We start from the raw sequence: 26735 nt of genomic DNA, 5'->3' as shown, positions 1-26735 counted from the left end.
GAAATGAAACGCAAAGTAAAACTTGATTTAACACAGTTACAGTTTTAAATTGCTGCTCTCTTCTTTACTGGAAGTAACTTGTAATATTAGACAGAGTTTGTTCCAGAATATTTACTGTGAAAAACGACTAAGACGAAGGAAAAATATCAAATATCTCCTAACGTGATAAAAGCTGGAAAACAATCTACAGTGATGGAAAACTGAGCAGAAACTCCAAATCACACTGGAACTTTCCTTTAAAGATATCTGCTGTGCATGTGCATGTGTGTGTGTGTGTGTGTGTGTGTGTGTGTGTGTGTGTGTGTGTGTGTTACTCTCTAACTGTCTGCTGTCTGCTCTGATCCAGGGTCAGGATGGGAGAGACGGTTACGGACCTGCTGGACCCAGTGGAGCCAAGGTAGGAACCAGATCTGATCAATTTTTACCCATCAATATATCCTTTTCAAATTAATATTTCTACCTCGGTCTAATGACTGTAAACCAATGAGAGCCTGGTGCAGACGATCGGTCTCCACTATCTCACAGCAGTAGTATTGTTAGTTCTATGTTCCTTCGCATTAAGACTACATTTCCCATAAGCCTCGTTGCTTCCTGCCCCCCCCTCCCCCTCCCTGAAGAGGATCAACATGTTGGAAGTGATTTCTCCATCTTCCTTTCCCTCCTTCCACCATCTGCTGCCAGAAACTCTTTCAGCTTTAGCTCCGTTTGCTCTGGAAGAACAGAACCTCTTCCTGTTTTGTGCCGTAAAGCGATCCAGCAGATTTCCCTCCAGATCCACCAGGTGGAGAAGCTCTTCTGTTCAGTTTGGCTTGAGAAAAATAAAGCACTGCTGATACAGAGATAGAAAGATGCCACTGCACGTGTTCTCTAGTAATTTTTGAATTTTGTAGATGAGAAACAGTTGTAATAATCAGAAGTATTTCCCCAATTTATGCATTTCCCCAAGGGGATCAATAAAGTGCTATCTTATCTGATCTTATCTTAGTAAGTGAATAAGTGATTAATACATTGTAGTAATAACTGTATCTTCTATATTACAATGTAACATTATAATTTACCACTTGTATTATTTCCTTACTGTTTATTCTCATGGAAACCTTTACACCTCTTTACTTGCTGTGATAATTCCTTCTCATCTGATTGTTTTTCCTCTACAGGGAGATCCTGGTTTCCCTGGTTACCCTGGTTTACAGGTGAGTTCATTTATTTCCACTGAGACAAAATTAATTAACTCTGAGTGTCTGCTACATGTTAAACAAACTATATTAGATATTAATGGTTAAAAAAAACATCTGAAATCTGATATCCAGTATCTGCTTCAGTGTGGTCTGAATGAATTTGGATGTTCAAATCACACAGTTTCAAAACATTTTGGCTCTTTTATTACTTGGGATGCCAAACGACACAGAGAGACTGAGGTTAAAGCACAGACAGACAGGCTTTTACATTTTATTTCATTTCACTTTCACTTTCAGCTAACATCTAACATCCTCTTAGCCAGAGAGACTTAGGACGAGGGAAACCACAGAATACACTTCGGTTCCCAGATCGTCATTATTACAAGCAACCAATAATCAAGGTCAAAGGTCAGAGGTCAGAGGTCACAGCCCACTGATAATACTCCTGTGATCCCAGAATGATCGTGTAAGAGAGAAGTGCAAGGAAAAGAAATAAAAGAAATAAAAGATAAGGATAAGAGAGTTTATTTTAACCGCTTATCTCATTAAATATACAGTATATATTACACTTACATAACATGGGTCCCTTTGGGTTTCAGAAGTATTTACACAGCAGAAGATGAAATATGGCAGACAGGTTTAGTATTTTTTTAAACTTTCCCAGCGTGACTTCACAAATACGATCAGACTCTGAGAGAAACAGGCTGCACGTCTGCAGCAGCTGTTTCTTCTCATTTATGTTACTATGATACATACATGATACATACATGACACATACATGACACATACATGACACATACATGACACATGCTGCACACCAGAGTCAATCAGAGTCTCATAGGAAAACACTGGAATGTAAAGACTGCAGGATATCAAAATTGTAATAATGTTTTTAGTAGAGCTACAACTAACGATTAATGACCTATCTATTATTTTTTAGATGAATGGATTAATCATTTAGTTTATAAAATGTCAAAAATAATGACAGATGTCCATCACAGTTCAGAGTCCAAAGTGATTCTTCAGATTTCTTCCTCAGTCTGAGCAGCAGCCAGAAAACACAAAGGATTCATTTAATAAAGAGATGAAACAGAGAAAAGCAGCAAATCTTAACATTTGTGAAGCTGCAACCAGCAAATGATTGGTATTTTTACTGATAAATAACAAATAATTAAACGATTATCGGAATTATAATCGATTTTCAGTCGATCGTCTTTTCAGCACTAGATTTTAGGTCATTGCATTGTATTCCAAAGAAAATTCCCGCACACACTTATCACCTCTGCATTGATTTATTAAAAAGAGTCAACGTTTCGGTCACAAGGACCTTTCTCAAGACATATCAGTCATAAAGTGACATAGTGCTTAAATACAGCCCATGATTGCATAATAGTCCACAGCTGTGTTGGAGGAGTGTCCATGATCCACACAACAGCTCACTCATTCAAGATTCCCTCAACTGTCAAAACATACAATATCTATAATCGTGCACATTCAAAATCCTTTTGATATTACTAACAAGCAAAACATTTTTTTCAGGTTAGTGATATATATACGTATATAAGACATAGCCCAAGTCTACAGTATACAAATGCCCCATGGGGTCCTATAACTTCAAATTCGTCCATGTACAAATATACAATATATATATATATGTATACCAAAACACATTTTCGGAGGACATGCCCACCCAAAAAAAGGGAAACAGAAAAACAAAAACACCAAAACAAAACAACAAAAGGCGAAAGAAGTCCATCTCTATATAAAATAGTTTATACCATTGTAGAAAAAACTTTTTATATATAAAACACAGCAAGTCAATTATAAAAAATCTATTTAGGGATTTGACAGTAGGTTGGATTTGTATCACAGGACATTTCACAGGAAGACCCTGAGATCCAGGTCCTCATTCATTCCCAATGGTGTGAGAGTCTCTAATTCAGTAATCCAATATGCGAAATATGTGAAATATTCACATAAACTTCACTTCTCTAACGGTCGGTATCATTTTTTAAATCTCCTCTTAAAACAAACTTTTATCTTAACTTGACTTTTATAACATTTTCATTCATTTTTCATCCCTGTTGCCTTGTCTGCTATGGAAATGCTTTTGGAGCCCTGAGATGAGGGACTGTGTGTAAAAACAACACAAGTATTTATCTTCTTTTAATCGTTTGTCTGATAAGGAAATACTGAACACTAGAAAGCAGTCTTTTTTCTTTGGATGCCAGAAAACACAAAGGATTCATTTAATAAAGAGATGAAACAGAGAAAAGCTGAACACCACTGTCATCCAAAGAAAAAAGACTGCAGATCCAAAACATGAAACAAGAAATGTGTCGCAGTCCAAATAGCTGTGAATCTTCCTGTAAGATTAAGTCGAGCATGTTTGGTGACTTGTTTACTTGTTTACATGTTTACTTCACTAGTATTATATTTATTTTGTGTGTTTTTTCTTGTGTCCAGGGAGAGATCGGCGATCAGGGAACCAAAGGATTTCCAGGCCGCAAAGGAAACCTGGGCAGAGGGGTGAGTGACGCACCTGTGTGTGTGTGTGTGTGTGTGTGTGTGTGTGTGTGTGTGTGTGAAAGAGAGTGTCTTTATTGATTTTACTGTATTTCTGCTTTATCAATGACTTCTTTGTTGATGTGCCGGTGCAGGGGAACTCAGGCAGGCCGGGTGAATCGGGCGTTGGCGGAGACTCAGGACCACCAGGACACAGGGTGAGGAGACAGGAACACGAACGCCGTCCAGAGAGCGGGAATCTGGGACATTTTCGGGACAGTGCCAACCGGGGACAAAGCACCAAGTTCCAGGGGCCAGTCTGGTCATCCTAACCAATGTCAATGTTAACATGGGACTACTAGCCACTGCTAACGCTAGCTGCTATGGGAGTGTATCTATGTTCCCAGGGTCCGAAGTTCTCCAGTTCAATATTCTGTTAACACACATTAACCCTCCTGTCGTGTTCAGGTCAAATTTGACCCTTTTCAAGTTAAAATATTTCATAAATATTGTCCAGTTTTTTTTATTGGAACAAGGCCTCAAAACAGCTATATAAACACAACAAAACCAATGGTTATCATTTTATTTGATTTTGAAGGTCTCTAAAAAAAAATTGTTACATCTGTGGTGTTCAGGGTCAAATCTGACCCAGCAGAGAATATTAAAGAGTCTGGGTGGTTCTGTGGATAAAATTTTACTCAAACTTGACTCTTGTTTTGGTTGGGTTTGATCCACAAAACTACCCAGAATGTTGGGGAACATAGGACCCTGGTAACATAGGACACTTTGTCATGTTCCCATTATGTGCCATATAAATCTGGGGAACATAGGACACTGAGAACATAGGAATGACTCTGCTGCTACTAGCTACATTAGCTAGCGTGCTAATCAGATGTGCTAACAACAAGACAGTGATGGTTAGCTGACCAGATGCTATGGTTAGCTAGCTAACAAGCTGACATTATCTAAACACTAAATCAATCAGATGGATCAGTGATGAAATGATCAGTTCAGTCAGAAACAGACAGAAATTAACCGTCTGTTCAGTTCTGTTGAGACGACAGAAACACAGTCAGCTGTTCACAGAGTTGAGGACCTCCAAGATGGCCGCCAGAGGGGTTAAGGTTACATCATCTGAAAGCGCTCCATAGAGTATCTCAGTGCTACATGATGACGACTGAGGTTTGTGATTTCTGTCTTCTCTCCATCCAGGGCTCCAGAGGTCCTCCAGGAGTTAGAGGCAAGACTGTAAGTAAACTGTAAACTCACTCCATGCAGAGGTGGGGACTCGAGTCACATGACTTGGACTTGAGTCACAGTTTGAATTGCTTGAGACTTGACTTGATGCATGAAGAGAAGATTGAGCCTTGACTGGACTTGACTTGGGTTCTGGTGACTTGGGACTTGACTCTGACTTGTACTCTGATGACTTGAAAAGGTTTCTAAAGTCTTGACTTGAGATCTTGTGTTTGTGTAAATGACTTAGATTGAAAGTGATGAGATTTGTTCCAGCAGACGACTGAATTTAAATTCTGTTTTCTGAATTTGTATGGAATGATTGAATTTATTGAAGTTGAAACTGATTATAGAAATCAAACTCATGATGCTCTTACCAAGTTTTTATCCTATTAAAACCATATTGCATTGAAAAGTCCTAGATATTTAGTTTTCTTTAAGATATTAAATTGATACTGGACTCTTGATTTGTTCTGACTTGATTTGCTGTTCTACATTTAGACTTGAGACTTGAGTTGAGACTTGTGCCTCAAGACTTGAGACTGACTTGGGACTTGAGCAAAGTTGACTTGGTCACACCTAGGCAGAATGAGATATTGTACAGGATGACAGGATGACATCTTTCTCTCGTCTCAGGAATGCGAGCTGATCACCTACATCAGAGACAACTGTGGTAAGTGACACAGAAACACCTGAGAAACCGTTTGGCAGGAAGCTCTTTGATCAGCTGTTTTGTGAGAAGAAGAAGAAGAAGAAGAAGAAGACAGGTAGCAGTTTTACCTCTGTGTATGTCCGATATTTATTCAGTTCACTACTTACCTATTTCCCCATGGGGATCAGTAAAGTTGCATATTATCTTACAGTGAAAGGTAATGCTTAGGCACAGTGTGTATGTTTAGTGGATGGAACTGGTTAGCATTGCATCATCTTAAAAGCACTGTAGCAATCAAAATAACGAAGACGCAGCAGTCAAACTCAGTGATGTAGTGGTTCAAAAATCAATCATATTTTCAGAAAAAAAGTATGACTGAATGATCATACAGTTTATGTCAGTTTGATACTACAAGTTACTAAGATTTATTTCAGCCTAAACATCCTTGTGGGTTTACAATCCACTGCCTCCCTGCTACCAATCTTCTCCTCACACAACAAGCTTCATCAAAGAGCTTGTTCACCAAGAAGGCTGTGAACTCTGTCACTGCCTTGGCAAACTGTATTGATGATTCCAATTAAACTCTAAATGATGTTATTTTCTCCCCCAAACAGCATGCTCCCTAGGTACGTATCTCCATGTTGTCTTTGTCAGGACGGTGCAGTAAGTACAATATGAGACTTCTGGGTTTTATTCTCAAGACTCTGTCAGTGAGATCGAAGCAGATGTTAAGAAAGCTAGTTTGTCACTCTCTTCAGTTTACTGTCTTTGGCTCACTGACATCATTATTCATGTCTCTAACTGTCATTCACTGATTATAGCTGAAGCCTGGCAGCTACATGGCATTCTGCCACAGTGTTTAAAAGAGAAATTAATGGGGACAAACAACTGTTAGCTATTAATGTCTGTTGTTTATTTATGTTCTGTAGCAGGAGCACAATGTTACGAAGCTGTGTTGATAATTTAGCCTCTGATTTACTGTCGTTTACCAGTATAGTAAACTAGACTAGAGTAATAAAAGTAATTTAGAGCAACTGTAGGCCAAACGCAATTATCACAGAAATACAATGAAATGCATCAAGGCTGGGATTATGTGTTACAAGCTGAATTCCTAAGAATTTTGAGTAAATATTACAATTGACGACTTTACTTGTCTTAATCTGTCCAAATACATTTGGCATCCCAAAATGGGGGATTGTGAACAAAAAGGGTTGTAGGTCATTAATTATACTCGGTCATTAAAATCCCTGCAAATTAAACCTGCATTGTAACTTTAAATCATCACAGTGTTTGTTCCCATCAGAAGTAATGGGAACACAGAGGCAAAACATCAATGTGCTGTAGTCCAGTTACTTTTTTACCTTTCAGATTAATTGGAAGATTCCTTAACAAGATCTATAATATCAATCAATCAATCAATCAATCAATCAAACTTTATTTATATAGCACCTTTCATACAGGTTAGTGCAGTTCAAAGTGCTTCACAGATGACTGACAAGTGGACAATTAGACAAGAGGACAACACGTGTAGACCGTAAAAACAATTTGAGACCAATGCAAAAATAAAAAATGATGACAATGCAATACAATAAAAATAGATTTAAAAGCAAACATATATAATAATAATATTAATAAAATAACAGATGAAATAAAATAGAATAAAATTTGACAACATAAAAACAAAATAAGTGAATAAAATAAAGTAAATAAAGTCTATAAACCATTCTTAATCAAAAGCCAGGCTGAAGAAGTAGGTTTTAAGTTTACAATACTAATACTAATCCTAATTAACTTTATTTATAGAGCACTTCTCGAAACAAAGTTACAAAGTGATTTACAGGGCCGATAAAAAAGAGGACAGAGGAAAGCATAAAATGAACACAAAAAGTGATTAGACCAAAAAAAAAAAAATGTAAGGTAGGAATATGAGAGGGTGACAGCTCTCTAGGGTCAAGGCAAGGCAAGTTTATTTAAATAGCACATTTCAGCAACAGGGCAATTCAAAGTGCTTTACATAAAACATTAAAAGCATCGAGACAAAATGAAAAGGATAAAATTCAAATAAAAGATCAAGAAAAATAAAGTTCATTAAAGAGCTAAGAGAATAAAAACCAAAAAGAAAAAAAAAAAAAAATAGGCTAAAATAGAATAGGACAGGTGTAAAATACAAGAATAAAGGTTACAGTGCAGTGTGAGAGACAAATAGTTATTTGATGTCATAAAAGGCAGCGGCAAACAGAAAAGTCTTCAGCCTTGATTTAAAAGAACTGAGAGTTGCAGCAGACCTGCAGTTTTCTGGGAGTTTGTTCCAGATATGTGGAGCATAGAAACTGAACGCTGCTTCTCCATGTTTAGTTTTGACTCTGGGGACAGAAAGCAGACCTGACCCAGATGACCTGAGAGGTCTGGATGAGAAAGAATAGAAGACAGGAGATAGGACACATAACTTATAAAATAACAAGTAAAACATTAAAAGAGGAATAAAGCAGAACATGATACAAAATCCTGTTCATAAAAGTTTTGAGGAGTGTTTTAAAAGATGATACTGATTTATTTGGCGTTTCACAGGCTACATCTGAACATGAGGAGGGTGTTTTGCATGTGTGTGTGTGAGGGTTTTGCTTTCTACCCATCTCCTCCTCTCCACCACACTCGGTGTCGTTTTCCCCCTCGGCTCCCAGGTCGGACGGAGTGCCCGGCCTATCCCACCGAGCTGGTGTTCGGCCTGGACATGTCCGACGACGTGACGCCACCCGCGTTCGAGAGGATGCGCTCCGCCCTCCTCTCCCTGCTGGAGGACGTCTCCGTCGCCGAGAGCAACTGTCCGACGGGCGCCCGCGTCGCCGTGGTGGGATACAGCGCGCACACCAAGTACATGATCCGTTTCCACGACTACCACCGCAAGAATCAGCTGATCGACGCCGTCAAGAACATCGCTCTGGAGCGCACGGCCAGCCGGCGCCACCTGGGGGCGGCCATGCGCTACGTGGCCCAGAACGTCTTCAAGCGCGTTCGTCAGGGAGTGAGGATGAGGAAGGTGGCCGTCTTCCTCTCCGCCGGGCCGTCCCAGGACGCCGCAGATATCGTTACCGCGGTGATGATGTACCGGGCCCTGAACATCGTCCCGGCCGTCATCTCTCTGCGGAACAGTCCTGCTGTTCTGCAGGCGTTCGAGGTAGGACTGGTTTGCCAACAGAGTTGATTAGTTGCGTCCCATCCACACTCCGTCCGTGTCCACAGGGAGTCTCCATCCAAACCAGATGTTGTAGTTCCAACACTTCAAAGAGCGAGCAATCACTGAGACCTTTGCCTTTTTAGAAGTGTCAGGACAGTGGGAACGTGCCCAAGGTATCTCAATTCATGATGAAATAGATTCTCATATTCCACAAATCTATTTTCCCCACTGCAGTGCAAACTGTTGCGTACAACTCTCCAAACCTTTCCGGCTCCAAGCAGGAAAGTTATCTCCAATCACTGAATTGTCCCGGTCTCCGCCTGGTTATATTACCAACTACATACCTTTCCACCACAGTTCGCTCGCCTTTCGCATCCCACAGCCCACATGCATCCCCCCCTTTCAAGTGCAATAATCTGTTCTATGCAATATCTCCAACTACGCTGCATTACTGGCTCCACTTGCTCCCAGTACCGGACATTTCATTCTTTTATTCTGTGCATGAACAGTATTATTTTGTTCTTATCTACTTTAAATTTTCGTATCTTATACTCTATAGTGTTTATATTTTCTTATAGTTTTTACCCTTAATTAGGCATCTATAGGCTTGCTCCAAACGACATTTCATTGCACTCGTACAGTGACAATAAAGGTATCTATCTATCTACAACCTCCCAAATCTCATCCCAAGTCACATCAGTATCACATCAACATTTTCCGCTCCAGATTTCTCAGATCCAGGCCAGTCGGGGTTTTTTTTAGCGCAGACTTGATCTGTAGACTTCACTCTTGTCTTGATATGAGAAGCTCCAACGAATGAACTTCCTGCCGTCTTGCACCCAACTTGCTCAGAACGTCATCAGGTGTACATCATCTGGGTCGAGGTGTTTAGGGCGTGATTCAGGCTCGAAACGCTTACTGACGAATAGCAGCAGCATGAATCAGCACTGTGTGATTACAGTAAAGACAAACAAAGCTCTACAGGTCGCATTACAGTCTGACAAACAGACAGCGAAGGTAGAAGCCAAGGGATTATTGCTAATGCTTCAACGGTACAACAGTGCAAACCAGGCGTAGTCTTTGCTCATTCCTTGGTGCAAGCGGGACAACATGTGCCAAACACGAACGTCCAAGCTGAACATCTGACCAGCTCCTTTTTCAGCTTCTAAACACTTGGCAGGGAACAGCAGCGGTACAACCGAATGACTAGGAGGAGGTTTGACTGCTTGGCCCATGACTTCATTTCAGCTCCTTGTGCACTTATTCTCTCACTTTTTAAGTTAAGAGATGTAGTGTCTGTTGCCAGGAACATGTCTTCAGTACTAAGAAAGTGCAGCCATGTTTGAAGAGAGATACTTGAAGGTGCTTAAAAGGCATCAACTGCATCAGCATCTCAGATAACAAGTGAAAGAACGATCAAGCCTCGAGACAAATGAGACGTGGACTGTATCAGTATCAGGAAGGTTTTCCTTACTGTGGCTGCGTGTCATGTTACCGACTCTCTCCACAAGTCAGATGAAATCCCATTGAGAACGACTCGGTGAGCATTTTACTTTTTGCAAGCAGATATTGAGCTGTGAGTAATGACATCTGCTGTTTCGTCTCAGGCTGATGACTCGGGGAACTCCATCTTCTTGGTGCTGGGGAGGTCGCAGAACCTGGCTACTGAACTGAGGAAGGTCAAGCACTGTGCAATCTGCTACGGTAAGCAGCGAGGCTCACTAGTCTCTCCTTCAAGGATTCATATTTATTATAAACCAATGCAGTAATATTTCTGGAAAGGCTTACATAAATTTACATAGGGACAGCAAACTTTGGTATTCCTACTTTAATTTACTACTTTCCTATTTTCATTTCTTTCAGTATCTACTTTTTTTGAAAATACATAATAATCCTTGTTTTTGTGTTTAAGATTTGTAAGCTGCATTGGCACAGTGATAAGATTGCTTTTTAGATTTATATTGCAAATGTGTGCAAAAGTGTAGGTGGAGTAAAACTATGGAGATGTAAAGATGTCAAGGCAGGTTAGGTCAATACTCAACACATTTTAAGGCAACGTACAATAATATGAGTTGCCTTAAAATTCAAGTCCATTCATGATCATTACACATAAATACAGATCAGAATTTATAACCTGGTACCACTGAAGTCTTTTTCCAGTTTTTAACCCAGCTAGCAGGATGTTGGAAGGTAATGCTGCTGTGTTTCAGACCCCTGCAGGCCTCTAGAGGAGTGTGCGAGCGTCCAGGAGGTCCCGGGGCCCCAGGTGGTGGATGTGGACTTGGCCCTGGTGGTGGATGGCTCCAGGGAGATTCAGGCTGACCAGTTCACCGGTGTCCAGGAGCTGCTGGGCTCTGTGGTGGAGCAGCTGGCCGTGAGCCAGCAGCCCCGCTGGGCCGACAGCCGGGCCCGGGTGGCCTTGGTCCAGCAGAGCGGCTCGCTGTACGGCCAGACCGCGCAGGCCGGCCAGGCCGCCAAGCTGGAGTTTGGCCTGCTGGCCTACCAGAACCACGACCTGATGAAGACGCACCTGGTCCAGAACATGCAGCAGCAGGGCGGCTCCTCTGCGCTGGGACACACCCTGGAGTTCGCCCTCAACCAGGTGCTCCTCAAGGCCGTCCGGGCCAGGAAGAACAAGGCGCTGCTGGCCGTGGTCGGCGCCGAGACGGCCCACTGGGACCGGGCCAAGCTGCACTACATCTCCCAGCGGGCCAAGTGCCAGGGGGTGGCGCTCTTCGTGGTGGCCGTGGGCGAGAACTACAACCGAACGCAGGTGGAGGAGCTGGCCAGTCTGCCTGTACAGCAGCATCTGATCCACGTCGGCCAGCTGAAGGCCGCGGAGCAAGGCTACGCCCAGCGCTTCTTCAGAGTCTTCCTCTCCGTCCTCAAACGTAAGAACAGACTCACACACACAGCAGGGCTTTTACATGGAATTAGGTCAGAGTTTATCGTCAGCTGTCTCCAAAATGTATGTTGTGTCTCAAGCCATCGTTCAATTAACACTCAGGAAAATAAAGAGGAGAAACATGTAAAGAGTTCTGGTACAGCTGTTAATTTCATCACATTGTGTCTAAGCATGGACTTCACAATGGCAAACATGTTCTGTGCTGATTCCAGGTGGAATGAATGATTACCCTCCTGCTTCTCTCAAACTGACCTGTGACCAGCTGGAGAGCCAACAAGGACAGGAGGTGTTCATAGTCGGGTAAATCACTCTGCCTGTAGTATACTGTAATAAGTGCTGTAAATTACAAGGAGCAAAACGAACATACTAACGAACCAAACGCCAACTGAGCCGAGCAGAAACGGCACGACTGTAAAGGTGATCCTGTCATATCAGTACCAGTCTACATACAGATAATCAGCTTGAAAGTCGACTCATCAGTTCAGCAACTACAAATTAAAGCCAAATGTCTACATTCCAAATATGGCATCAATCAGACTTATCAAAGGGATTTCCACTGCAGTGTTTTTGCCACTATCAGACATTTTGTTTCCTGAATATCTCTCCTTTGCGGTTCAGCACATCAAAGTTTATCTGGTCCGTGTTTCTCCCATTAATTCTGACAAAGAAGAAGCTCAGATTAGGGAGCGCTGCGTTCAGGTTCATCATGTAAAGATGAAAGTCATGCTGCGTTATCGCTTCAGACAAGAGCAGGAACCCAGGGAAGTCCTAAAAAACACTTTCATCCATTGACTTGTTCCATGAACAGGATATAAACATAAAAATGATTATGATTGTTAAATAATTAGATGATAAATGTTAAATAATCTTATTTGATTGATAATCTATGAATGTTAAATAGTCATGCCAAAGGTTGTTAATAATAATAATAATAATAATAATAATACATGACATTTATATAGCGCTTTTCTCGGTGCTCAAAGACGCTTTACAAACACAGGATAAAACAAATTTAATAGAGATATATATAAAAGATAGAAATAGATGAGAAAAGGACGTATACATAGGGAGGAACGGGGGAGGGGGGAGGAGAAGAAGATTAGAGGTCAAAAGCAAGAGTGAATAGGTGGGTTTTGAGGGCTTTTTTGAAAGATGACAGAGTGTTGGCCTTTCGGATGTGGCTGGGGAGGGCGTTCCAGAAGGAGGGGGCGGCTGCAGCGAAGGCCCTGTCGCCCCAGGTCCGGTGCTTTGTCCTGATGGTTTGGAGCAGGTTAGCGTCTGCGGACCTGAGGTGACGGGTAGGGGTGTGGTGATGGAGGAGGTCAGAGAGGTAGGGGGGGGCCAGGTTGTTGATGGCTTTGAAGGTGGTGAGTAATATTTTGAAGTGAATCCTGTATTTGATCGGGAGCCAGTGGAGGTCATGGAGGACAGGGGTGATGTGATCCGTGCGGCGGGTGGAGGTGAGCAAGCGGGCAGCAGAGTTTTGGACATATTGGAGTTTATTGAGGACATTGTTTGATGAGCCATATAGGATGCTGTTGCAGTAGTCGAGCCTGGATGTTATGAACGCATGTATGAGTGTTTCAGCGGCGGAGAAGGATAGAGAGGGTCGGAGACGGGCGATGTTCCTAAGGTGGAAAAAAGCTGTTTTTGTTATTTGGTTTACATGAGGGAGGAATGAGAGGGTGGGGTCGAGGATGATTCCAAGGTTACGGACGTGAGTGGAGGGGGTGACAATGGAGCCATCGATGAGAAATCCTGGGTGGAGCGGGTGAGGGAGTTAGGGCCAACGATGAGGACTTCAGACTTGTTGCAGTTGAGTTTCAGGAAGTTCTTTTGCATCCATGTTTTGATGTCAGTGAGGCAGGTGGTGAGGGTGTGGAATGGGTGGCTACGGAAATGGTCTTGGTGGAGAGGTAGAGCTGGGTGTCGTCTGCATAGCAATGAAACTGGAGGCCATGATGGCGGAGGATCTGTCCAAGTGGTAGGATGTAGAGGATGAAGAGCAGGGGACCAAGTACTGAGCCCTGGGGGACACCATGAGTGACTGGGGCAGTGGTGGATTTGCAATTGTTGATGGAGATGAATTGATGTCTGTCGAAGAGATAAGATTTAAGCCAGGAGAGGGCAGTGCCGGTTATGCCAAGGGAGAACTGGAGGCGAGTGATGAGGATGGAGTGGTTGATGGTGTCGAAGGCAGCGCTGAGGTCAAGGAGGATGAGGATGGAGAGGGAACCGGAGTCGGCAGAGAGGAGTATGTCGTTGGTGACCTTTAATAGAGCAGTTTCGGTGCTGTGTCTTGAGCGGAAACCGGATTGAAATGGTTCATAGAGGTTATTGGAGTCCAGGTGAGATTTTAATTGGGAGGCAACAGCTCGCTCTAAGATTTTTGAGAGGAAGGGGAGGTTGGAGATGGACCGGTAGTTGTCGAAGCTGTCAGGGTTGAGTCCTGGTTTTTTTAGTAAGGGGGTGACAGCAGCGAGTTTGAGGACGGGGGGGACGAGACCAGTGGACAAAGAGGAGTTTATAACTTTAGTGATCAAAGGAGAGAGTGAGGGGAGACAGGCCTTGACTAGGGTGGAGGGGATGGGGTCCAAGATGCAGGTTGAGGTTTTCATGCCAGTGACTATGGAGGATAGGTCCGATGCAGTGATTTCAGTGAAGGATGTGAATGGGTGATTGGAAAGTGGAGGGGAGACGGGTTCCGGATTAAAGACGGTGGAGGCGAAGGTGGTGGCCAGTTGGCTGTGTATTGTGTCAATTTTAGTTTGGAAGAGAGATAGAAATGAATCACATTTGCTGACGGTGAAGGAGTTGTTAAACATTTACCAATACACAGGATTTTATATTGCAATCCTTTGTGCCATAATCCAATTGAGCATTCACTACCCAAAATTACTACATTATTATCACATTATTAATTACTACATGCACACTAAGTTTATAACTCGCTATTCATCAGCATCAACAGGCTGAAAGGACAGCTGACACTTCTGCCCGCTCAGCAGGTCAGAAACTGAACTGTATCAGCAAACAACAGAACAGAGTATCACTGCTCATATGATATATAACTCCAACCTTAATCATAACAGATATTCATATATTATATTTCTTAGTCATAAGATTTTGGCTCCAAATTGATATATTTTCTTTTCAGCCAGAAATGCTGCAGAATTGCTACTAGCAAACAATAAAGTGGCTGCATAATCTGATTATTACTGTTGAACAATCTGACTGTGAATCCCACTACTGTAATTGGAGAGTGGTTTGTGTGTTTGTGTCCCACCATGGAGGAGAGAAGAGGAGAGGAGAGGAGAGGAGAGGAGAGGAGAGGAGAGGAGAGGAGAGGGAGAGGAGAGGAGAGGAGAGCAGGAGACAAGGAGAGGACAGGAGGAGACAAGGAGAGGAGAGGAGAGGAGGAGAAGAGAGGAGAGGACAGGAGAGGAGACAAGGAGAGGAGAGGAGGAAAGAGGAGAGGAGAGGAGACAAGGAGAGGAGAGGAGAGGAGGAGAGGAGAGCAGGAGACAAGGAGAGGACAGGAGGAGACAAGGAGAGGAGAGGAGAGGAGGAGAAGAGAGGAGAGGAGAGGACAGGAGAGGAGACAAGGAGAGGAGAGGAGGAAAGAGGAGAGGAGAGGAGAGGAGAGGAGACAAGGAGAGGAGAGGAGAGGAGGAGAGGAGAGCAGGAGACAAGGAGAGGACAGGAGGAGACAAGGAGAGGAGAGGAGAGGAGGAGAAGAGAGGAGAGGAGAGGACAGGAGAGGAGACAAGGAGAAGAGAGGAGAGGAGAGGAGAGGAGAGGAGAGGAGAGCAGGAGACAAGGAGAGGACAGGAGGAGACAAGGAGAGGAGAGGAGAGGAGGAGAAGAGAGGAGAGGACAGGAGAGGAGACAAGGAGAGGAGAGGAGGAAAGAGGAGAGGAGAGGAGAGGAGACAAGGAGAGGAGAGGAGGAGAAGAGGAGAGGAGAGCAGGAGACAAGGAGAGGACAGGAGGAGACAAGGAGAGGAGAGGAGGAGAAGAGAGGAGAGGAGAGGACAGGAGAGGAGACAAGGAAGGAGAAGAGAGGAGGAGAAGAGAGGAGAGGAGAGGAGACAAGGAGAGGAGAGGAGGAGAAGAGAGGAGAGGAGACAAGGAGAGGAGAGGAGGAGAAGAGAGGAGAGGAGAGGAGACAAGGAGAGGAGAGGAGAGGAGAGGAGACAAGGAGAGGAGAGGAGACAAGGAGAGGAGGAGAGGAGAGGACAGGAGGAGAGGAGACAAGGAGAGGAGAGGAGAAGAAGAGGAGAGGAGAGGAGGAGAAAAGAGGAGAGGAGAGGAGACAAGGAGAGGAGAGGAGGAGAAGAGAGGAGAGGAGACAAGGAGAGGAGAGGAGGAGGAGAAGAGAGGAGAGGAGAGGAGGAGAAGAGAGGAGAGCAGGAGACAAGGAGAGGACAGGAGGAGACAAGGAGAGGAGGAGAAGAGAGGAGAGGAGAGGAGACAAGGAGAGGAGAGGAGGAGAAGAGAGGAGAGGAGAGGAGACAAGGAGAGGAGAGGAGACAAGGAGAGGAGGAGAGGAGAGGACAGGAGGAGAGGAGACAAGGAGAGGAGAGGAGACTAGGGGTGCATCCCAAGTCTCTTAAATTGCATCCACGTTTCCCTCACTTGCGTCTTTTCCTTGCGTCTTAGTCCCTCCCACCGAGGACGCATGGAGAGACGCAAGGAAACCATGCGAGGAGAGAGGAAACAAGGAAATATGTTTTTAGATAAATGAGACGTCCTTTCCTCTGAAGCGTCATGTGAAGCGACGTCCGTTTCTGCAGACAAAACGGGTTGTGGATGAAATAAACGTAATTTAGGTTCCCCATGTTCTTGCATTAACGTTATATATCAAAAAGCATAAAATAACGGGCATTTACACTCGTACTGTTTCTCCGCCATCTCGTTCAAATTTGCCAGATGTAGGGGCGGAGAATTGACGTCATGGCGTTCAGCTGAAAGTCTTCCGGGAAGGCTGCTCTCGTGTATCCTCGCTCATAGCTCCTCAGAGATCCCTCCTCGCTCCTCGCTCCTCGCTCCTCGGAGCAGAAATAAGAGCTTTGGGACGACCTTCAAAATGACGGACCAGAACGACTTCCGGTTCAAGCGAGGATCGAGGAGCGAGGAAATATCAAATAAGAGACTTGGGATGCACCCAAGGAGAGGAGAGAGGAGAGGAGACAAGGAGAGGAGAGGAGAAGAAGAGGAGAGGAGACAAGGAGAGGAGAGGAGAGGACAGGAGGAGACAAGGAGAGGAGAGGAGACAAGGAGAAAAGAGGAGAGGAGGAGAGGAGACAAGGAGAGGAGAGGAGGAGGTTATAAATTCTAGTAATTGTAATTGTGGCTTTTAAATAGTCTGATTATGACTGTTGAACAATCTGACCGTGAATGTTGAATAATCTGGTTGTGGTTGCTAATAATCTGATTTAATGTTGACTAATCTGAATGAATGTTGACTAATGTGGTTCTGGTTGCTAAATAATCAGACTGTAATAATGTGACTAAATGTTGAATAATGTGGTTGTGTTTTGCGGTGACCAGACGTCCCGGTTTGTCTGGGATTGTCCCGGTTTGTCTGGGATTGTCCCGGTTTGTCTGGGATTGTCCCGGTTTCAAGATGGGTGTCCCGAGTCCCGACAAATATCTGTAAAACACTAAAATGTCCCAGTTTTCAACATTCACTACCAAATTGTCCCGGCTTTCACCACTATTAAGATAATAATAATAGTATTATACTTGTCTTCAGCACTTACATAGATGTTTATCATGTTCTGTCCGGCTCATTATTACCTAACCCAATCAAAAAACATAAACAATGCACAATGTTATTACCGTATACAGTTTTCAAATAAACTATGTTTTGGTGGATTTTTCCATGGTGTTGAAGGTGCATCACTAGGTGTGCTAAGAGCTGGAATAACTGTCCTCCATCCTGATGAAAACGCCTGTGGTGCGTGAGCTCATACATGTGCGTGTGCATGAACGTGCGGGACACTTAAGGGTCCCGGTTTGGGGGTTTGAAAATGTGCTCACCCTATGTTGTCTGTTTCCAGGCAGGGGGAGGAGTTTGCGGAGGAGGTGGAGGAGGAGTTTCCGGAGCAGACCGGACTGGAGACGCAGACCGGCCAGCCGGACGTCATCCACACTCCACAGGGGCTCCCCTTTCGACCCTACCTGACCGGTAGTGTCCGCTCCGCTCCCAAACACACACACACACACACACACACAGAGTCAGTACGCTGCTCGTCAGACAATGGAGCGAAAAGTAAGGTTTGTTTTATCCTCCTGAGGTGCCAGATGGGTGGGGTTTGCATCACAGGAAAGTACAATGAGTTCCAGATCACAAAAAAGAATTGGAGTCAGTCTTTCTGTACTTTATCACTTAGACTAAACTGTCCTGATGTGGTAAACTCCACCCATCTGGCACTCCAGGCAGGTTGAAACAAACACAAAGAATTATTTGATGCTACCGTTTCATTCAGGTCTGCAGCTTGTACTCTGAAGCAGTTTGCCTCGCTCAGGAGCCCAAAGTTACATAAAATATGAATTTAAGGCAGAAAGCAAAAGAGCAAATAAAATAAAGATGGAGCGAAGGCACGCACCAAGGTTACGGAAAACTGTAGATTATTAATTCATTAATTCATTTTTTATGCATTATGAAAAATTAAAAAGAAGTGAAACTCATTTAATAAGTTGATGATTTGTGCTATGAACCTACAGTTTTTACAGACTTCACTGTCAGCTTTGCACAGGACACTCTGACCAGTTAGCTGCTGCATGGCTGGACGCATGTTGGGTTTATTTATCTCACCTTTGCATCTCTCCTTCATATGTTATTTTTGTCAGTATATTTTATTTGACTGTGTTGTTAAATCACTCTGCTTCTACGTTTTATCACACTGCAAATGAACTAAACTTCGATTGTGTTAGAGACACGTTCCTGTCTGGAGCTTCTAGTCGAGGCATGAGTAGAACAGTAGTTCCAGTTAGACCTGATCGACCTGCATGTGTTCTCCTGCAGCAGAGGCTCTCGCATGTTTTCATGTCACGGATTCAAATCGGATTCACATTAAATCACGGATCCCCATTGGATCAGACCGAGCCCCAGAGACCCAAAGGGGAAGGTTTCAGTCGTTGATCCGCCTGTGTGTTCACACTGAGCGGCTCGAGCGCCGAGTCGGCGTCAGTCCGCTCCTCTCCTCCAGAGCCGAGCGACTCAGCTGATGTGTCGACGCTCAACGAGCTTCTCCACGGCTGAACTTTTCACCGTCACCCTCCGTCAACAGCCAATCAGATTTCTGCGCTTCCTTGTTTCCCTACTGATGTGATTTAGTTTCATGAACTGCTTTAGAATTGGAGAAGTTGATTCACTTGGAAAACAACCCCATTTTATAACTGTTATATCCTTTTAATGACGCAATTATTTTGAAAACGTCCGTAAGAACACACTTTAGAAGAAGTGAAATTAGCTACTGAGACCAAAAAAATGTATTGCCTTTATATTTTTATCAGAAGTTGGTTGTGGTCCGTTGACTTCATGGAGTTGGAGGTTTGGAGTGTTTTTGGAGCCGGACTCTAGCGGACGTTAGAGGAATCGCCGCCTGCCGCCACTTCCTCCTTATCGGCTTCAGGATTCTCCCGTGGTTTTGGCCGCTTGGTTCAAAGTCTGTAGCTGCAGACCGCTGCATAACAGCAGCTGAAGCCTCTGGCCCCGCCCACAACCGGTCAGAGTAGAGCGACACATCGATCGAGCCGCGTGCAGTGTGAACACACGGTTATTTATTCTCTAATTTGGGTCATTTCTATCGAATTAAAGAAAAGTTAAATGGAACTCTTCCCTGTTGCCGGGACCCCGGACTCCTCTAGAACCCGCTGTGAGAAGCGCCGCTGCGGGACGATCAGTGTGTCTCCTGTAGTAAATGTGTGTGTTCTGCTTTCAGCCCAGTGTCAGCTGGATGCCGATACTGGGACCCAGTGTGCAGACTATGTCCGGCGCTGGTTCTTTGACAGAGCCGTCGGTGCATGCTCGCCCTTCTGGTATGGCGGCTGCGGCGGTAACGCCAACCGCTTTAACACGGAAAATGAATGTTTCCAGACTTGTCTCTCCCATAGTAAGTCCTTCCTGCACACAGACCGAGTACAGAAACCAACGCAGGCCTGAATCTAGTCCAATTTTTGGTCTTAATATTGATTTTAAGGCATTAAAACAAATTGAAAAGCAAGTATTTTTACTGAAGAGAACTGAGATTGGATTGAAAAAGCAAATGGCACATACTGCAACACGAAAATTATTTCATCTATCAAATATTTGAATGTGTTTTCATTCAGCACAGAAAGGTATTGAGGTTTCATTTTAGAACCATATCAAATTTCAATAATCTCAACCAGCTTTGGTATCAAAAATGAATATGTTTACATGCACACTAATAATTTGACCCGATTAAGGCGATACTCCGACTACTGAAACATGTAAACGCCTTTATCTGATTATCTTAATCGGAGTAAGGTCATAATCAGAGTAATGTAATCTGGTTATCATACAGATTTCTGCAGTCTTTCCATGTATTGGGGATGTAAATGCTTTTGTCAAATGTCTTTTGTTTTCTTTCCCCAAACTCTCAGTAATCAGAGTATTGAGGTGCATGTAAATCCTGTCCAATAACAATAATAACAATACTAATAGTAACACTAATAACAGTACTAATACTACTACTTATAATAATAATAATAATTTTATTTCTATAGCACCAATCATACATAGAATGCAACTTAAAGTGCTTTACATAAAATAGATTGATTAAAACAATAAATGGATTGAAACCATGACATTACATAAAAATTTCCATACGCTCCTAGATGATTCGGCAGAGCTAGACGCTTTCACCTCCTTAAAGGAATAGTTCACCCAAAAATGAAAATCCTGTCATCATCTCCTCCCCCTCATGCCAAATGAAACACAGGTGAAGTTTGTTAGTCCATATAACACACAGGGAGGCTGCAGCACAACTTGGTAGCAGCCTTCTCCAAAACAACTGAAGTCAATGGGGACCTGTTCTTTAGAGCTCCAAAACAAAAACAGACAAACAATCACACTGTGAATAGAAAGACCTATACACCATTATTTGTTGCAGATCAATCAGCTGTAGTTCAGATTTGCACTAAATGATGGTGTAAATATACTGTAGGTCTTTGTGGAACTCTGAAGAACTGGTCCCCACTGACTTCAGTTGTTTTGGAGAAGGCTGCTATGGAGTTGTGCTGCAGCCTCCCTGTGTGTTATATGGACAAACTTCACCTGAGTTTCAACTGGCATGAGGGGGAGGAGATGAGGACAGGATTTTCTTTTTTGGGTGAACTATTCCTTTAAAGCTTGTGTCAGTAGCGGTCAGCTGGTCTGTGGCTCAGCAGAGACTCAGACAGAGTCCGGTCAGATGTGATGTGACGCTCGCTGCCTGTCAGCTGGTACAAACTGTTTCACATTAACAAACTCTTCCAGAGCCTCTGGAGACTGGATCTGCTTTCAAATATTTACCAGGACTTCTGCTGTTCAGCTGGGTTGGATTAGCTGTAATTTGAGGAATGTCATGTTCATTTTGTTTTGTTGAAAGCCCAAAAATCCAGTATTATTATTATAATTTTAACTGGAGCATGACATTTATGTCTGCACCCACTTAGATCTTAAATTCTTGATGGCCAGGCCTTTCAGATGTCAAATCATTTTTGCTGCTTTCTCCTGTTTCCTGCCCACACTCCACAAGTTGATTTCTCCTTTACTGGTAACACTTTACAATAAGGGCACACTAAGTTAAGGCTTAGTTAATGCTTAATAAGGGTTAGTTAATGCTTAATAAGGCTTAGTTAATGCTTAATAAGGCTTAGTTAATGCTTAATAAGGCTTAGTTAATGCTTAATAAGCATTAACAACGACAGAGCAGACCGGCGTCCTCACTAAGGGTAAGAACCGCTTCTCCGTCTGGCTCTGGATCGTTTCAACAGCCGCCTTCCACTGTATTAGTGATCTCCAGAAACTCTGTATACAAATGAAGTGTGGGGAACTCTTAAAGGTCTGTTGAGCTTTGGTAGTAGCTTGGGTTGTGTAGCTGTTGCTCCGGCAGAGGAGGTTGGAAACTTATGCAGATGAAACAAATAAAATAATACGTTTACCAACAATTGCAAGGAGAGGAAAATGCGTGAGAGACTCATTTTTTATACTGCATGTTGTCAGAATCTGCTTTGTCAAAGTCTTGTCTCCACCTTTTTTTCCACCTATTTACAATTATTGGTAAACTTATTATTTTCTTCGTTCCATCATCATAAGTTTCCTCCGACCGGATGTCGGTGTTCCACTTGTTCAGACTGAAAGGTTTAATAAACATAAAGACAGAGATTCACTTAAACACAATTCAGCAGCAGGACTAGTTTTTGGCTGGACCGCAACAGCGGGGCCAGCCCTACAAACGCGAATGTCTGTCACTCACTGACTGACTGACTGACTGACTGACTGACTGAGTGAGTGACTGACTGAGTGATCAAGTTCCACCATTGGTCGGCCGTGGCACATCATAGGATCACAGAGCCAGAAATTTCAGTTTCGTTTTCTCCGCCGTCTAGTTTCTCCGCTGAGATCAGGAGCCCGTTTCTCCCACACAGTAAGCAGGCTGACCAATATCATGCATGTAAGCTGAAGCTAAAATAGAATCTATACAATTATATCATATCACCGTTTATGTCGATGCATATGCGCGAGCTCAGTCCACCTGAAGCCCCTCTGTTCTGTCGGGGGAGAGAGACACAAACAAGCATGGAGGTTTCATCACGCCGAGGGCTTATTTCCGACCTTCCCGAAGTTTCCCGGGGCCACGGTTCCGGCCGGTGCCGCTAGCCGGGCGCCGATTTGTTCCCGATGATCCGGCCGAGATTTCGGCGGGGGTCCCGACGACGATCTGCCCCCGGTGTCCGGCGAACGGCGTTTTCGGCACCGACGGGTAACAGAGCGCCTGGCGCTTGGATCGGCAGGATCGATGCGGGCCGTGGGCGCCATGGAGACGACAGCGGTGGAGAGAGAGACGGGACGCGCTGGAACGATCAGTATGGATGTATGGACTATTATTCTGTATTAGCAGTCTACAGCGGAGTTAGTTACACCATTGGTCGTCCGTGGCACGTGGCACACTCATACACGGTCCAGCCATATACTGGGTTTTGACCTAGTTTATATACTGTCAGAATCTGCTTTGTCGGCGTTCCTTTATGTGCTAGAAGTGATTTTCAGACTGTTCCTCCAGACAATGGCAGTGAATGGAGAGAGAAACAAGCACAGATCCTTGTTAGTTAGTTAATGCTTATTAAGCATTAACTAACCCTTAATTAATGTACCCTTATTGGAAAGTGTGACCACAGATCCTGTTCAGACCCACAGTGTGTTCAGTTCTCTGCCTGCAGCACTGCGACAGCTAGATGACCTGACTCCACTAACGTTACTTAAACACAAGATGACGTCACTTACCGTCTGCAGTCTGCAGGGCAGAAGACCAGTTGCTGTCTGCAGATCTGTTACTGACTGTGGGTGTTAAGTTTCACTTTAGTTTTCTCACTTGGAGACTCTGTGGACTAGAGATGGGCATTTCAAGCAAAAATACTATTCGATATTCACTGGGAACTATTCAACCATTCTTCGAAGATCCCCCCACCCCAACCCCCCCGCACGGACAGTGCGAACTAGGCTAGCCATATTGACGTTAGCTAGCCAGGCTAACTAGCAAGCTAGGCGGACGTTAGCATAGAGCTAGCTAGCTAAGCCAGCTACCTAGTCCGGCTAAATAGCTATGGCTTGATTAGCCATAGCTATAGAAAACGAGAGAAGGACCGGTTCGGGGCTAATCAAGCCATAGCTATTTACTACTAGCAAGCTATATAGGCGGACGTTAGCATAGAGCTAGCTAGCTAAGCCAGCTACCTAGTCCGATTAGCCCCGATAGAGGCACCGGTAAAAACAAGGGAAAATATACTTTTTAAGACAAGACGATAGTCGCATAAATTATTCAATTTTTTAGGATTTAATGACTGTTCGAAAATTCAAAAATCATGACCCATCCCTACAGTGGACTGAGTTCAGTCTGCTGGTCTGCTGTCTGTACATCCCCACATTACAGACATGATGTGATGTGACATCAGGAGCATTAGAGATCCATTTAGATCCATTTCTACACACTGACCAACTTTTGATTTTGTGCCTCTGTATGGGAAACACTGCATCTCACAGTCAAAAATGCGCTCTAGAGCAGTGGTTCTCAACCTGCGGGTTGGGACCCCCCAGGGGGTCACAAGATCATTTTGGCGGGTCGCGAGATGTTTTATGGGACACGAAAAGCTTATAATAGTTATAAAGGTTTTCAGCCTCTCCGCCTCCACTGATATCAAATGAAACAACCTGAAAAGGGAAAATCATTCTTTGGTTGAACTCTTCACCTCTCTGCATATGCAGCCTGCGATGGGGGTCGCAAATTGGCATCGCTTCATTCTGAGGGGTCACAAGCGAAAAAGGTTGAGAACTGACTGACTGACTGACTGACTGATTGACTGACTGACTGACTGACCTGAATATGCCTTGTGATGCCCTCGGCTGCGTTGTGGGAAAAAACACAATTCTCCAGTCTCCTCTACCGGAGCAACAGATCACAGAATCACTGATTTTGGGGTTTTATCTCGGAGGAAGAGACACAACCCAAGACTCTACCAGAGCTACACAGAGCTTTAACATGAAGTGGGTTGTCATACATTCACTTGTGCCATTTGGGGCCTCCGGTGTGCAAAGTTGTCTACTGCAGCTTTAATGATTTGGTTTGACGTTGTGTACAATAACCATCGATACTGATAAGAACCTCTGGTCTCCCTCCAGACGCCTGCTTCCTCAGCCAGGAAGTGGGCAGCTGCCAGAACTACACCATGCAGTGGTTCTTCGACACCGAACGGAGTGAATGTTCTCGCTTCTGGTACGGCGGCTGCGGCGGCAACGCCAACCGCTTCGAGACCCAGGAGAAGTGCGAGAGCCTCTGTCTGACCAGGACTCCATGAGGAGGAGGAGGAGGAGGAGGAGGAGGAGGAGTGTTGGAGAGACGCTGTGCAGAGCTTCGCCTGCCGACTCCGGATTCATCAGAGCACAGCACTTCCAATGTCTTTTTTTTGTGGGTTTAGAGGCACTTCAGAAGAATCAGCCGGCCTCTAGACCAGCGGGTTTCAGTTCTGGTCCATGGAGGCCGACAGTTTCATCCAAAACAAACACTCCAGCAGCTCGGTTCACTGGTTACCTCCTCCTCTCTGGTTGCAGGTGCTAATCGGTGAATTCGGCCGCTGCGGTGAAAACCTGGAGACTCTCGGACCTCGATGGCACAGAACTGAAAACCGCCGCTCTACGCAGAACATGTATCAGGAAAACAAGCTGCCTTAGAAAACTATTGACTGTTGAATGTTGATTCCACCTGTAACTGTTCCCGACCCAAGCTCATCAGAGACACTATGAACCCCCAAACGTCAGGTCTGCCTTAGTGAGTCAGAAACATCAGGTGCTATTGCTGTGAAGCCGGGGGCAAGATTTTAACTGCACTAGTTTACTCTTTAAGACTTTTATTTTTTATATCTCTTGTCTGTACTTTTTTTTTTTTTAAGATTTATTTTAGGCATTTTCATGCTTTATTGATAGAGAAGGTAGGTATGGGAGAGAGAGAGGGGAGGACATGTAGCAAATGACCGTGGGCCAGATTCAAACCCGGGTCGCTGTGGGAAGGACTGAGCCTTATGGTACGCCCTCTACTCTGTGAGCCACCAGGGTGCCCCACTTTTGCACTTTTTAATTGTAAATCTTTTACCTATTGGATTTTGTATTACTCTGTAAAGCACTTTGAATTGCCCCAGTGTATGAAATGTGCTATACAAATAAAGCTGCCTTATAAAAGTTTGCCGAGACTCAACACTAATAAAAGCTTCATACGTACAGAGGTGGAAACAAGAAGAAATCTTCCCGTCAACGTTAAATTGTGTTCATGTGAATGAGATATACAGAGATAAACATTTTCATATCCTTCAGTTATATTGTTGATTATTCAGATACTTCCACCACCTAAGCACAGTTGTTTGAATGTGTAGATCCTGGTTATCTGTGCAGCATCACATTTACTCCACAAAGATAAACAGCGGTCTGAAGAGGCTGCAGCTCACCTCAGGTCTGAGTCTGTGCCTTAAAGGAATAGTTCACCCAAAAATTCAGTCATTATCTACTCACCCCCATGCCGATGGGAAGTCGGGTGAAGTTTCTTAGTCCACAAAACAGTCCTGGAGCTTCACAGCAAAACATTCTCCTAAACAACCGAAGTTCATGGTGACTTGTTGTAAAACTTAAAAAAAAACAACCGAAAAAAAAAATACAGCTCCATACAGCTCGTCCGGCGTAATCCAAGTCTCTGGAAGCTCCGAGATCCCAAGTTGACTTGAAAAGACGTCATTTACACCCTTTTTTTTAGTCGAAATCTTCACTGTAGCCGCTGAGCCCAAAGCCGCGTTCACGTTAGCGTCGGCGCCGTACATGTGCCGCTAGACGAGATCGAGAACTCGCGATCTCTCCGTACCTCCGTGTTTACACTGCTAACCCGAAGCTAGCATCACACACAACAGAGAGAGTTCTGCTCACAGTGACTTGTAACGCTTACTGTTTACTTTTCAAACTTTCAAACAAAGAAGAAAATGTCCGACGACTTCGATATAGAAGAGGAATATAATTTCTTTGCTGAGCCTTATTTGTTTGAGCCAGAATATACAGACGAGGAACTCAGACAGCAAACTCTCCACAACTATAATAATTTGTTTATTCGTTTATATAATAACCTTATTTTTGATTAATTTTTTTCTCGTGTATTTTCAAAAATGGCATGTAGGGGAGCTTTATTCATTTATTTTTCATGACAAAATTGCATCCTTTGTCATTGCATCTCACTGCATCCCAAACCAAATGAGTTTGAGCGGAGCTGTCCATGGTGCTGAATCTCTAGGCCAAAATAAGGCCCACAGTGCTGACTAGTGA

The 26735-nt window shown here is 43.9% G+C and overlaps 1 protein-coding gene across 1 annotated transcript in view; it reads left to right on the top strand.

Annotated features, from left to right (window-relative positions):
• Positions 1-25611, top strand: part of LOC139667208 (collagen alpha-6(VI) chain-like) — a 66034-nt gene extending 40423 nt beyond the window's left edge. The window contains 15 exon segments of the mRNA XM_071546642.1: positions 347-397; positions 1158-1193; positions 3645-3707; positions 3839-3901; positions 4896-4931; positions 5556-5592; positions 6186-6197; positions 8253-8746; positions 10354-10450; positions 10957-11637; positions 11864-11951; positions 17716-17843; positions 19603-19799; positions 21598-21616; positions 24561-25611. Coding sequence (XP_071402743.1) covers positions 347-397; positions 1158-1193; positions 3645-3707; positions 3839-3901; positions 4896-4931; positions 5556-5592; positions 6186-6197; positions 8253-8746; positions 10354-10450; positions 10957-11637; positions 11864-11951; positions 17716-17843; positions 19603-19799; positions 21598-21616; positions 24561-24736 — 2178 coding nt within the window. The 3' untranslated portion in view covers positions 24737-25611.
• The last annotated feature ends 1124 nt before the right edge of the window (positions 25612-26735 follow it).

This window comes from Centroberyx affinis, unplaced genomic scaffold, assembly GCF_046629955.1.
Source record: "Centroberyx affinis isolate AG114_WGS23_722 - 3 ecotype Tasmania unplaced genomic scaffold, CSIRO-AGI_Caff_v1 ptg005367l_1, whole genome shotgun sequence".
In the NCBI taxonomy this organism is placed as follows: Eukaryota; Metazoa; Chordata; class Actinopteri; order Beryciformes; family Berycidae; genus Centroberyx; species Centroberyx affinis.
Note: the sequence above shows the minus strand (reverse complement) of the source record. Positions and strands in the feature narration are given on the sequence as shown.